This window comes from Bombina bombina, chromosome 10 (assembly GCF_027579735.1).
Source record: "Bombina bombina isolate aBomBom1 chromosome 10, aBomBom1.pri, whole genome shotgun sequence".
In the NCBI taxonomy this organism is placed as follows: domain Eukaryota; kingdom Metazoa; phylum Chordata; class Amphibia; order Anura; family Bombinatoridae; genus Bombina; species Bombina bombina.
This window is the reverse complement of record NC_069508.1, coordinates 16,889,448-16,904,458: the sequence shown is the minus strand read 5'-3', so window position 1 is coordinate 16,904,458 and position 15,011 is coordinate 16,889,448. Positions and strand designations below refer to the sequence as shown.

Below are 15,011 nucleotides of genomic sequence, written 5' to 3'. Positions count from 1 at the left end.
TACTGCAATACTCTGATTGTTATTACATATTGCCTACTAGACTAATAAAGCTAAATGAAACTACAATTTATATAATACATGAAGCTGAATTATCAAAGGTCTTGCGGACCTGATCCGACCTCGCTGAATGCGGAGAGCAATACGCTCTCCGTATTCAGCATTGCACCAGCAGCTCACAAGAGCTGCTGGTGCAACGCCGCCCCCTGCAGGGAGGTGTCAATCAACAGAGCAGGCGGACAGGGTTATGGAGCAGCGGTCTTTAGACCGCTGCATCATAACTGCTGTTTCTGGCGAGTCTGAAGATTCGCCAGAAACGCGGCCCTTCAAGCTCCATTCGGAGCTTGATAAATGGGCCTCTATATCACAAAGGAACTAGAGAGTGCTATAGATGTGGAGGATTAAAAACTATGCCCATTCTTTCTGTTCAGTGCGCGTTTCGCTAACAATACCTTTAAAAACTTACTTAACAACAAAACTATCCTCATTAAAAAAAATGCAGTGTATTGATAAGCAAATGAGCTACTTACTGTCCTTGGCACATTTAGGATACACAATGTTGCCTCTAACACATGTCACTTTAAGAACATGTCCTTGTTCCGTAACTGTTTCTCCTGCGCACTGAAATTCAACGCTTTTCCCTTCTTCAATTTCCCTTTCACCATTTTTCACCTCAATATAATTGTTCATCATAGTCTCTTGTGACAGCGTGCACAGTCCTGTTAACCAGAAGTGACAATATTCACGTAATATTTGTAACATTTATACAGGGAGTATAAACCAGTTATTACTACATATAAAGCTTTTTAAAGAAACTGAGTCAAGGCCATTATTCATTCAGGCTCTAATGCATCCAATTTAAAAATCCAGTAGTTCCTGTCCCTGCAACAAGCTTCTGTATGCCCACCTCCCAGTTGTCCCAGATATTGCGGGTCTGTCCCTGTCCCACCTACAGCGTTTACATTAGAATCAATTTCCCAGTTTCCAGAAACTGCCTGGCTCCTTTAAAGGGATATGAAACCCAATTTTTTTCTTTCATGATCCAGATAAAGCAGAAATTTTAGGCAACTTTTTAATTTACTTCTATTATAAAAATGTTTTCGTTTTCTTAGTATCTTTATTTGAAAAGCATGAATGTAAGCTTTTTAGGTTCAGCACCCTGGGTAGCATTATATTTAGGGGCCGATTTATTACTGGGCGGACGGACATGATCCGATATTTTGGGTTTCATGTCCCTTTAAGGGAGAATTGTCACTCAGCCCATTTATCCTGGCACTAAAGCATACGCAGTCAGCATTTATTATTGCACCAGCAGTACTTGTGAACTGCTGGTGCAATACCGCCCCCTGCAGATTAGCAGCCAATCAGCCGCTAGCAGGGGGTGTCAATCAACCCGATCGTATTCGATCAGGTTGATTTCCGGCGATGTCTGTCCTCCTCCTCAAAGCAGGCGGACAGGTTATGGAGCAGCGGTCTTTAGAGCGCTGCTTCATAACTTGTGTTTCTGGCGAGCCAAACACAGGGCATAAAGCTTCGTACGGAGCTTGATAAATATGCTCCTAAGCTATCAAACAGCAAGCGCTACCCAGGTGCTGAACCAAAAATAAAGATACCAAGAGAACACAGAAGAATTGATAATAGGAGTAAATTAGAAAGTTGCTTAAAATTGAATCTTGAAAGAAACATTTTTGGGTGTCATATCTCTTTAATAACATGCCCCCTCTTGTCAAGGAACCTCTGCTCCTCCTGATGTGGCCAACCAGACACAGAGGGGAGCTCCATTGTCCACTAATTCCTCTCACCTCCGTTTCCTAGAATGATACGTACTTTTTCGGACACATTTCGGATACTGTATTTTGCCCTCAGTACACGCTGATCTCAGGACTTGTCCTTGTTCTGGAACAGTTTCTTTAAGGCACTGGAATTCTATGCTCTTCCCCGCTTCAACTTCCAGTTCACCATTTTTTGGCTCAATAAAATTTTTGCCCATAGTTTGGTGAGATAGTGTGCAGGATCCTGAGAAGCGAAAGCAAATATGTATCAGTGTGTAACTCATATCACATGAATGTACAAACCAGGCAAGGTCAGACACATCAGTTACTAACGGTATCCTCTGCTATCTGCTCGATCACACACGTCAAACACAAAGATTCTACTCTACAGAATAAGCCTCTCTAGAGCATTTTATTTCATAAACAGATAATATTATTTTGCTTTGTATTGAAATACCGAGAAGTCAAAGTTGCATTCTTGTGTCACTGTAGATTAGGATACTATCCAATCAGGAGGAGGCATACACACATATGTTCCATTCACTGGCCATATCCTCATCTGGAGCAAAATTGGGGGTGTTCCAGGAGTGCAACTTCATTTGTTTAAAAACACAAACATGAGTTTTTTATTTTTACACTTCCATGTCGCCTTTAAAGAGACATGAAACCAAAATTTTTTCTTTCACGATTCAGATAGAGAATATAATTTTAAACAACTTTCTAATTTACTTCTATTATCTAATTTGTTTCATTCTCTTGGTATCATTTGTTGAAGGAGCAGCAATGCACTAATGGTTTCTAACTGAACACATGTGTGAGCCAATCGTCATGTATATGCAGCCACCAATCAACAGCTAGAACCTAGGTTCTGTGCTGCTCCTGAGCTTGTCTAGATAAACATTTCAGCAAAGGATAACAAGAGAAGGAAGCAAATTAAAATAGAAGTTAATTGGAAAGTTATTAAAAAATTGTATTCTCTATTTGAATCCTGAAAGAATTTTTGGGTTTCAAGTCCCTTTAAGGGAGAATTGTCACTCAGCCCATTTATCCTGGCACTAAAGCAGTGTACCGATTAAATGAAGTAGGATCAGCATTGCTGCTATCACTGCAAGATTCCACATCTAAAGATCAGTTGGATTAGCCTGCAGGGATCGTTGTCTAATAAGAAAATGCCAAAAAGACCCATTTCAAAAACTTTTATGTTTGTCTGGCAAATTCACTAAAGTTCACTAGGTCAGTGATACGTGACAATGAGATGCGTGGGGTTCATTTGCATTTACTAAAGGAAAATCTTCCATAGGATGCGCTGCATGCTGGGCAACCTCATTATAGAATATTAAAGGAATAGTCATGAGTAAATACGTGCTAGATATAATGATTTACTCAAAGTAAAAGATTAGCCTCAAAATAGTATGTAGATATGTTTTTTTTTTTATATTTTATTAGTTGTTTAAATATTGTAGATTTGTATAAATGTTTAGTTTCTATAAAGTACTAATTGGCACCACAATGTTATTACCTATGTTTTCCATGTATCTATCTCTTCTGCTGAGGACACTTAGTGACACAAATAAAACAGACAATGAATGAGACTGTGCAAAGCTGTATGGAATAAAGGACCATTAAAGGGACCCTAAACACCTCCTATTTGTCATGTAATTATTATTTTTTTTAATCATTTTTTTTTTGTTTTAAACGTTATTTGTTTCTCCATATTTTTATCTAGCCTCTGCTCAATTATCTTTTATTGTGAATGTTACCACTAAACCACCGCCTACTGAATGTGTGGTAGCCGTCATGTTGTAACGAACGTTGTATGGTTTTAACATACAGACTCGATGCGCATACAAAGAAAGTAACATCTTTGCCGCTTCTATGAAGCTAGTTCTCATTACCTTTGTGAACGAGCTTCATAGATTTAGTTGTTTCACAGGCAGCCGTTTTCACTGAATGCTGACAGCTCTGTGTGTTGTCAGTGATTGTTAGCCAGGGTTTTGTAGGGGGGTTTTATTCATAATGTTTTTTAACTTTTTAAAATGCAAATCCTTTTTGTTTTTATTATAGGTGTTCCATTTATTTTTCAAAAAACGGAAGTCTGCTTATTGCTGTGAGCGTGCACACATAGACATTGCGCTCACAGCATAACTAAAAAACTACTGCTGCTATAACGTTTGCAGATATTACCTTCACTGCTAAAGCAGCATATCTTTTGAACCGGCCTCAGGGATCCCCTTCTACCCCTCCCCTTTCTCTCCAAGCTCCCGGAGTCCAGCTCAAGCCATACATTTGTTTCTTTCCTATGCCTTTCAGAGGCCTAGATTTGGAGTTTTGTCGGTAACGACCCGAAAAACTAACGCCGGCTTTTTTCTGGCCGCACCATAAAAATAACTCTGGTATTGAGAGTCCACATAAAGGCTGCGCTAGGCTCCAAAAAAGGAGCGTAGAGCATATTTAACGCAGCTTCAACTCTCGATACCAGAGTTGCTTACGGACGCGGCCAGCCTCAAAAACGTGCTCGTGCACGATTCCCCCATAGGAAACAATGGGGCTGTTTGAGCTGAAAAAAAAACAAACACCTGCAAAAAAGCCGCGTTCAGCTCCTAACGCAGCTACATTGTTTGCTATGCGGTAACCCTTCCTACGTCTGCACTTAACACTCTAACATGTACCCCGAGTCTAAACACCCCTAACCTTACACTTATTAACCCCAAATCTGCCGCCCCCGCTATCGCTGACCTCTGCATATTATTATTAACCCCTAATCTGCCGCTCCGTAAACCGCCGCTACTTACATTATCCCTATGTACCCCTAATCTGCTGCCCTAACATCGCCGACCCCTATATTATATTTATTAACCCCTAATCTGCCCCCCACAACGTCGCCTCCACCTGCCTACACTTATTAACCCCTAATCTGCCGAGCGGACCTGAGCGCTACTATAATAAAGTTATTAACACCTAATCCGCCTCACTAACCCTATCATAATAAGTATTAACCCCTAATCTGCCCTCCCTAACATCGCCGACACCTAACTTCAAACATTAACCCCTAATCTGCCGACTGGAGCTCACCGCTATTCTAATAAATGTATTAACCCCTAAAGCTAAGTCTAACCCTAACACCCCCCTAAGTTAAATATAATTTAAATCTAACGAAATTAATTAACTCTTATTAAATAAAATTTTCCTATTTAAAGCTAAATACTTACCTGTAAAATAAATCCTAATATAGCTACAATATAAATTATAATTATATTATAGCTATTTTAGGATTTATATTTATTTTACAGGTAACTTTGTATTTATTTTAACCAGGTACAATAGCTATTAAATAGTTGATCCGATCAGCCAATCAGATAGAGCTCGCATTCTATTGGCTGTTCCGATCAGCCAATAGAATGCAAGCTCAATCTGATTGGCTGATTGGATCAGCCAATCGGATTGAACTTGATTCTGATTGGCTGATTCCATCAGCCAATCAGAATATTCCTACCTTAATTTCGATTGGCTGATAGAATCCTATCAGCCAATCGGAATTCGAGGGACGCCATCTTGGATGACGTCATTTAAAGGAACCGTCATTCGTCGTTCAGTCGTCGGCCAGGATGGATGTTCCGCGGTGGAGGTCTTCAGGATGCTGCCGCTTCGCTCCGGATGGATGCCGCTTGGATGAAGACTTCAATCGGATGGAAGACCTCTTCTGCCCCGCTTGGATGAAGACTTCAGCCGGGTCATGGACCTCTTTAGCCCCCCGCTTGGGCTTGGATCAGGACATCGGAGGAGCTCTTCTGGACGGATTGGTGAACCTGGTATGGTGAAGACAAGGTAGGATGATCTTCAGGGGCATAGTGTTAGGTTTATTTAAGGGGGGTTTGGGTTAGATTAGGGGTATGTGGGTGGTGGGTTGTAATGTTGGGGGGCTTGGGTATTGTATGTTTTTTTTACAGGCAAAAGAGCTGTATTTCTTGGGGCATGCCCCGCAAAGGGCCCTGTTCAGGGCTGGTAAGGTAAAAGAGCTTTGAACTTTAGTAATTTAGAATAGGGTAGGGCATTTTTTTATTTTGGGGGGCTTTGTTATTTTATTAGGGGGCTTAGAGTAGGTGTAATTAGTTTAAAATTGTTGTAATATTTTTCTTATGTTTGTAAATATTTTTTTATTTTTTGTAACTTAGTTCTTTTTTATTTTTTGTACTTTAGCTAGTTTATTTAATTGTATTTATTTGTAGCAATTGTATTTAATTAATTTATTGATAGTGTAGTGTTAGGTTTATTTGTAACTTAGGTTAGGATTTCTTTTACAGGTAAATTTGTAATTATTTTAACTATTTTAGCTATTAAATAGTTCTTAACTATTTAATAGCTATTGTACCTGGTTAAAATAAATACAAAGTTACCTGTAAAATAAATATAAATCCTAAAATAGCTATAATATAATTATAATTTATATTGTAGCTATATTAGGATTTATTTTACAGGTAAGTATTTAGCTTTAAATAGGAAAAATTTATTTAATAAGAGTTAATTAATTTCGTTAGATTTAAATTATATTTAACTTAGGGGGGTGTTAGTATTAGGGTTAGACTTAGCTTTAGGGGTTAATACATTTATTAGAATAGTGGTGAGATTCGGTCGGCAGATTAGGGGTTAATAATTGAAGTTAGGTGTCGGCGATGTTAGGGAGGGCAGATTAGGGGTTAATACTATTTATGATAGGGTTAGTGAGGCGGATTAGGGGTTAATAACTTTATTATAGTAGCGCTCAGGTCCGGTCGGCAGATTAGGGGTTAATAAGTGTAGGCAGGTGGAGGCGACGTTGAGGGGGGCAGATTAGGGGTTAATAAATATAATATAGGGGTCGGCGGTGTTAGGGGCAGCAGATTAGGGGTACATAAGGATAACGTAGGTGGCGGCGCTTTGTGGTCGGCAGATTAGGGGTTAATAAGTGTAGGCAGGTGGAGGCGACGTTGAGGGGGGCAGATTAGGGGTTAATAAATATAATACAGGGGTCGGCGGTGTTAGGGGCAGCAGATTAGGGGTACATAAGTATAACGTAGGTGGCGGTCGGCAGATTAGGGGTTAAAAAAATTTTTTCGAGTGTCTGCGATGTGGGGGGACCTCGGTTTAGGGGTACATAGGTAGTTTATGGGTGTTAGTGTACTTTAGAGCACAGTAGTTAAGAGCTTTATAAACCGGCGTTAGCCCAGAAAGCTCTTAACTACTGACTTTTTTCCTGCGGCTGGAGTTTTGTCGTTAGATGTCTAACGCTCACTTCACAAACGACTCTAAATACCGGAGTTATAAAAATCCCATTGAAAAGATAGGATACGCAATTTACGTAAGGGGATCTGCGGTATGGAAAAGTCGCGGCTGAAAAGTGAGCGTTAGACCCTATTTTGAGTGACTCCAAATACCGGCGGTAGCCTAAAACCAGCGTTAGGAGCCTCTAACGCTGGTTTTCACGGCTACCGCCAAACTCCAAATCTAGGCCAGAGTTTGTTTAGATCAGACCCTTTGAAAATAGGGTCCGATCTCTGAAAGGCATAGGAAAGAAACAAATGTATGGCTTGAGCTGGACTCCGGGATCTTGGAGAGAAAGGGGAGGGGTAGAAGGGGATCCCTGAGGCCGGTTCAAAAGATATGCTGCTTTAGCAGTGAAGGTAATATCTGCAAACGTTATAGCAGCAGTAGTTTTTTAGTTATGCTGTGAGCGCAATGTCTATGTGTGCACGCTCACAGCAATAAGCAGACTTCCAGTTTTGGCAACATCACTTTCACCCATATCTGCACAGAGCGGTCAGAAAGTCACATAAATGTAAAAAAAAAAAAAAAAAAAATTGAACACCTATAATTAAAAAAAAGGGATTTGCGTTTTAAAAACTGAAAAAAAAACATTATGAATAAAAAAAACACAAAACCCTAATGACAAGTGTTTAAGGTCCCTTGAAAGTAATTATCGATCAGGGTTTCCATCAGTCTTGCTGCACATTCTTGGATCATGAAAGTTTTTATTTGACAGCGATAAAAGCTTTAGTGGACCTATCCTAAGACTTCCGGCAAATCTTCGTACTTCTCAGTACCCCAAGGCACCATTTGATGTGAATTTTATAGATCACATGACAGTCACTCACCTTGCACAACGCATTTTGGGTAGTTCAGTTTCCCTCTGTTACATCTGACTTTGAAGCTGTCAGACAGTTCTGGTTTAAATCCGGGTAAGCACATGAACTCCACCACATTGTCATGCTCAGAATACAGTTTATCATCATCCTCTCGTCTCAGCCGAATATTATGTGCTGCCATATTGCTCTGCACAACTGTACAAGGCTCTGCAGTGCAACAAGAGATCGGACATGTCAGTAACACACGGCATGTGCGCAGCTGTACATTATAAACAGTGAAAATTAAGGAGATGTAAATTGCAACTTATAATACTACTATAATATGAATATTATCATAAAAACTCCTCTTTTTAAAATAAATAAATACTAAAGACTGGATCTAATTCCAGTAATAAACTAAACAATATGTAGTAAAACAAATATATCCATTAATGGGCTTTATAAGTAATTTGGACTCTTTTGTATCTATATGAAGATACTTTAAAACATACTACATTGAATTACATGTCAGCCAAGTCTCAAGACTTTCAAAACAAATTAACATCATTTTTATTGCAATTATGTTTAAGTAGCCAAAACTCCACCGCCATTTGCCGTATTTGGTGAAGCCAATCTGGGCTTTAGTTTGCAAACAACAAGTCTTGTCACAGGTATAATGTTAGCATTAAATGCATTGCTTTGTAGTTGTTATCTTATAAATCCAATTAGGGACAGATATGTACCAGGGTTCACCTTGAGAAATCAGCAGTGAGCCTTTAAAATTCTGAGAATTACAAAAGCTTTATTTTTCTAAGCTAAATTACACAAAAAGAAGCAAAATAATGTATGTATATTGCAAAGTTATTTCATTTTACATAACTAAACATTTTATATAACTATCTAAGGATGTTTACTGTCCCTGTAACTGGCCTCAGCAAAGGACTTCAGAAGACATTAAATGCCTCTTGTTTTCTTTTTTGTAAAAATTGTCCTTTGTACCACACTCCCCAGAGAGGCCAAAAAGCAAAATCAGTAACCAGCAAAAGCTGTAAATCAAACATGGTCTGATTGGGTCTGATTGGTTGATGTCACAGACCCATGGACCAACCAGATGCATCGGTGTGAGCGCTAACTCCTGCTGGTTTAAGGGGGGTGAAGCGCCCTGCAGATCCTCTGGCATCCTTCTCCCTCAAGGCAGAGGCAAAAAAAGATATTGGAGATACAAGTCTTCACTCTGAATGGACCAATCAGATTATGCATTGGGGTAGGCTTTAATGCATGATCTGATTGGTCTGTGGGTCTGTGAGGGTGACCGCTAGCTCTTTGTGCTGGTTCAGGGCGATTTGCAGCACGCTGAAATCCTAGCTTACAGATTTTACTTTTTGGTATTTCTAGGGAGCATGGTACAAGGCACAACTTTTACAGAATCTAATCTCTCAGCAAATGAAGCACTAGAACAGCCAATCCTCTTCTGCCTATCCCAAGATGTTTAATCATGGTCAACCAATCACAAGCCATACACCAACCATACTGCTAACTGTCTAAGAATCAAAATGCGTTGGATCCTTTGCTCTCCTGTTACTTTTACATGTGTGACAGTTTAGCACATACTTTTATCAGGGTAGTAAAGACCCTTTACATTAAACATGAAGGCACTGATAGAATTCTCCCATATACATGATTAAGTGCAGTGTTTATTTAACTAGATGTTATTGCACGTACCCAAGCAGATGGGGGGGTCTAACCACTGCCCATGTTCACAGGTGATGTTTAGGCTTCCCTGGGGTTTAAAATACCTCTGACACTGATACTCTACAGAGGATCCCGACGGATACTGCTCCTGTATGAAGCTTTTCAATTCCCCGTGTCTGATTACAGGAGGTGAGGAGCAGCTCTCGCCAATCTCTAAAATATACAATAAAGCACAAACATTACTACAGGAAGGAACGTGCAATATTCTGACATTATATAGTGACTTTTACTATTGAAAAACAAATGTATAAAACCCCACTGTATGATTCATAATCACATTTTATTTCATTAAAGACAAGTGCTTTCTTTTATTTCTGATAATTGGGACATTCTGACTGAGAAGTTATAATGTATATAGCACATACAGTGGGGCAAAAAAGTATTTAGTCAGCCACCAATTGTGCAAGTTCTCCCACTTAAGAAGATGAGAGAGGCCTGTAATTTTCATCTCTAGAGCAGTGATGTTTTGGGGCTGTTGCTGGGCAACACAGACTTTCAACTCCCTCCAAAGGTTTTCTATGGGGTTGAGATATGGAGACTGGCTAGGCCACTCCAGGACCTTTAAATACTTCTTACGAAGCCACTCCTTCGTTACCCAGGCGGTGTGTATGGGTCTTTCAGCATGACAATGATCCCAGCCACATTTCATCTTTAATGCCTTTGCTGATGGAAGGAGGTTTGCACTCAAAATCTCACGATACATGGCCCCATTCATTCTTTCATGTACACGGATCAGTCGTCCTGTTCCCTTTGCAGAGAAACAGCCCCAAAGCATGATGTTGCCACCCCCATGCTTCACAGTAGGTATGGTGTTCTTTGGTTGCAACTCAGCATTCTCTCTCCTCCAAACACGACGAGTTGTGTTTCTACCAAACAGTTCTACTTTGGTTTCATCTAACCATATGACATTCTCCCAATCCGCTTCTGGATCATCCAAATGCTCTCTAGCATACTTCAGACGGGCCCGGACATGTACTGGCTTAAGCAGGGGGACACGTCTGGCACTGCAGGATCTGAGTCCCTGGCGGCGTAGTGTGTTACTGATGGTAGCCTTTGTTACATTGGTCCCAGCTCTCTGCAGGTCATTCACTAGGTCCCCCCGTGTGGTTCTGGGATTTTTGCTCACCGTTCTTGTGATCATTTTGACCCCACGGGGTGAGATCTTGCGTGGAGCCCCAGATCGAGGGAGATTATCAGTGGTCTTGTATGTCTTCCATTTTCTAATTATTGCTCTCACAGTTGATTTCTTCACACCAAGCTGCTTGTCTATTGCAGATTCAGTCTTCCCAGCCTGGTGCAGGTCTACAATTTTGTTTCTGGTGTCCTTCGACAGCTCTTTGGTCTTCACCATAGTGGAGTTTGGAGTGTGACTGTTTGAGGTTGTGGACAGGTGTCTTTTATACTGATAACAAGTTCATACAGGTGCCATTAATACAGGTAATGAGTGGAGGACAGAAAAGCCTCTTAAAGAAGAAGATACAGGTCTGTGAGAGCCAGAAATCTTGCTTGTTTGTAGGTGACCAAATACTTATTTTCCACCATAATATGCAAATAAATTCTTTCCAAATCAGACAATGTGATTGTCTGGATTTGTTTCCACATTTTGTCTCTCATAGTTGAGGTATACCTATGATGAAAATTACAGGCTTCTCATCTTCTTAAGTGGGAGAACTTGCACAATTGGTGGCTGACTAAATACTTTTTTGCCCCACTGTAGCTGATAGATAGAAGATATAAAGATAGATAGAAGATATAAAGATAGATAGATAGACAAATAATAGATAAATAGACAGGCAGACAAATAGATAGATAGATAGAGATATAGAAATATAGATAGATATATAGTTAAACAAATAGACAGATAGATAGACAGACAGATATAGATGCGTTATACGTAGATAGATAGATAGATAGATAGATAGATAGATAGATAGATAGATAGATAGATAGATAGATAAATCTAGATACGTTATAGATAGATGATTGATAGAGATAGATGCATTATAGATAGATGATAGGTTGTTACATAGATAGATATTACAACGATATGAAAAAATTAGAGCTAAATACATTTATATTGGGGTTATTGTAAACATGTAAAAGCCTCTCCCCTCTATTGGTAGTTTTATGGGGGTCTGCTTGTGCAATGCCGCCCCCTGCCAATCGGCCGCTAGCAAACGGTGTCAATCAACCCAATTGTATTCGATCGGGTTGATTGCTGTCCGTTGCTCAGAGGCGGCGGATCCAGTTAAAGAGCAGTGGTCTTAAGACCGCTGCTTCTTAACTGAAGGCTCGCGCAGCAACAGGGGGATCAGGGGCCTTTCGGCCCTTGATAATTCGACCACATGGAATGGGATATGGAATATTTTTATACCTTCTCTTGCTTCAGCCCAATCCTCCTCCTTAAAGCAACATGAAAGTTAAAGTTAAACATACAATTTGAATATACTTTTCAAGTTATTTCCACCATCAAATTGACTTTGATCTCTTGGTATCCCTTATTGAAAAGCATACCTAGGTAGGCTCAGGGGCAGCAATGCATTACTGGGAACTAGCTGGTGACTACACACATATGCCTCTTGTCTTTGGCTCACCAGATGTGCTCAGTAGTTCATGTGTTTAATTCCTTTGCAGGGGTGAAATATAACAACGGGTTACAACATTTGTCCTTTTATGTCACTGATAAATAAAAATACTTACTGAGACACACAGGGGGTGAAACCCACTCCCCATCAATACAGAGAACCTTATCTGACCCCCTCATGTGAAAGCCCTCATTGCACCTGTAGGTTACAACACGACCGACCGGAAATTCCTTCTGTTTGGTTGCTGGTGAAATTGTCCCAAATTGTACAGGAGGAGGAGATTCACAGTTCCCTACACCTGAGAAAAGAACACACAACGGTTAGTACAGATAAAATCCCATTAAAGTGATGGTAAAGCGAGTTCGTTTGTGATTCAGACAATTAAAAAAAAAACGGTTTCCAATTTACTTCTATTACAATATTTACTTTGTTCTCATTATATTCTGTGTTGAAGATCTACCTAGGTAGCATCTGGAGCACTACATGACAGGTAATAGTGCTGCCCTCTAGTGCTCTTGCTAATGTATAATATTGTGTGTTATAGAGATACTTAGGTAGTATCTGTAGCACTACATGACAGGTAATAGTGCTGTTATCTAGTGCTCTTGCTAATGTATAATATTGTGTGTTATAGAGATACCTAGGTAGTATATGTAGCACTACATGACAGGTAATAGTGCTGTTATCTAGTGCTCTTGCTAATGTATAATATTATGTGTTATAGAGATACCTAGGTAGTATCTGTAGCACTACATGACAGGTAATAGTGCTGTTATATAGTGCTCTTGCTAATGTATAATATTATGTGTTATAGAGATACCTAGGTAGTATCTGTAGCACTACATGACAGGTAATAGTGCTGTTATCTAGTGCTCTTGCTAATGTATAATATTATGTGTTATAGAGATACCTAGGTAGTATCTGCAGCACTACATGACAGGTAATAGTGCTGTTATATAGTGCTCTTGCTAATGTATAATATTATGTGTTATAGAGATACCTAGGTAGTATCTGTAGCACTACATGACAGGTAATAGTGCTGTTATCTAGTGCTCTTGCTAATATATAATATTGTGTGTTATAGAGATATCTAGGTAGTATCTGCAGCACTACATGACAGGTAATAGTGCTGTTATCTAGTGCTCTTGCTAATGTATAATATTGTGTGTTATAGAGATACCTAGGTAGTATATGTAGCACTACATGACAGCTAATAGTGCTGTTATATAGTGCTCTTGCTAATATATAATATTGTGTGTTATAGAGATACCTAGGTAGTATCTGTAGCACTACATGACAGGTAATAGTGCTGTTATCTAGTGCTCTTGCTATTGTATAATATTGTGTGTTATAGAGATAGCTAGGTAGCATCTGGAGCACTACATGACAGGTAATAGTGCTGTTATCTAGTGCTCTTGCTAATGTATAATATTGTGTGTTATAGAGATACCTAGGTAGTATATGTAGCACTACATGACAGCTAATAGTGCTGTTATATAGTGCTCTTGCTAATATATAATATTGTGTGTTATAGAGATACCTAGGTAGTATCTGTAGCACTACATGACAGGTAATAGTGCTGCTATCTAGTGCTCTTGCAAATTTAAAACTTTCTTCCAAAACTGCTGACCTATAGAGTTCCAGACACGTTTTCCTCCCAGCTTTTCAACATAAGATACCAAGATAACGAAGAACATTTGATAATAGAAGTAAATTAGAAAGAGTTTGTAAAATTGCTGCTCAAGAAAGAAAAAAATGTTTTTTTTTTGGCCCTTTAACCCCTTAATGACAACTGACGTACCAGGTACGTCATGCATTAACAAGCAGTTAATGACAATGGACGTACCTGGTACGTCAGTTGTCTAACAGAGTGCTGGAAGCGATCACAAATGCTTCCAGCAGCTCTGAGGGTATTGCAGTGATGCCTCGATATGGAGGCATCCTGCAATACCACTTTACAAGCCTCCGATGCAGAGAGAGTCACTCTGTGGCCCTCTCTGCACCGGTAGCGATAGTGCCAGTGTCCGCCGGGTGCACGATGCGCGTGTGCGTGCACGATGCGCGTGTGCGTGCACGATGCACGTGTGCGTGCACGATGCGCGAGTGTGCACGTGAGCGTGCATGTGCGTGTGCACGGGGCGCATGTGCACGTGCGCGCGCGTGCACGTGCACCCATTAGCCACACTGACACCAATGAATGAGGGCAGAAAGGGGAAAAAAAAGGGGCTGCTACACTACAGAAATAGTTTTTTAAGTAAAAAATAAAATAAAAATACTTTTTGGGGGGGTTTTGGGGCCAAACTGGGTACTGGCAGACAGCTGCCAGTACCCAAGATGGCGGTAATTAGGTAGGGGAGAGGGTTAGAGAGCTGGAGGGGGGATCAGGGAGGTTGGGGCTAAGGCAGGGGTCCATCACAGCTAAAATACTTTATTATTTTTATTTAAAAAAAAAAAAAACACCTCTTTTATTTAGTACTGGCAGACTTTCTGCCAGTACTTAAGATGGCGGGAACAATTGTGGGGTGGGGGAGAGAAGAGAGCTGTTTGGGAGGGATCAGGGGGTGGGATGTGTCAGGTGGGAGGCTGATCTCTAAAATTAACCCTGCAAGCTCCCTACAAGCTACCTAATTTAACCCCTTCACTGCTGGGCATAATTAACGTGTGGTGCGCAGCAGCATTTAGCGGCCTTCTAATTACCAAAAAGCAACGCCAAAGCCATATAAGTCTGCTATTTCTGAACAAAGGGGATCCCAGAGAAGCTTTTACAACAATTTCTGCCATAATTGCACAAGCTGTTTGTAAATAAT

The 15,011-nt window shown here is 40.1% G+C and overlaps 1 protein-coding gene across 2 annotated transcripts in view; it reads right to left on the bottom strand.

Annotated features, from left to right (window-relative positions):
- Nucleotides 1-15,011, bottom strand: part of LOC128641242 (coagulation factor XIII B chain) — a 72,570-nt gene that overhangs the window by 15,851 nt on the left and 41,708 nt on the right. For both annotated transcript variants that reach the window (XM_053693828.1, XM_053693827.1), the window contains exons 5-9: nt 12,320-12,502; nt 9,590-9,772; nt 7,898-8,095; nt 1,825-2,013; nt 528-716 (exon numbers count right to left, since the gene is read on the bottom strand). In XM_053693828.1, the coding sequence (XP_053549803.1) occupies nt 528-716; nt 1,825-2,013; nt 7,898-8,095; nt 9,590-9,772; nt 12,320-12,502 (942 nt within the window). The remainder of the gene's footprint in view (nt 1-527; nt 717-1,824; nt 2,014-7,897; nt 8,096-9,589; nt 9,773-12,319; nt 12,503-15,011) is intronic.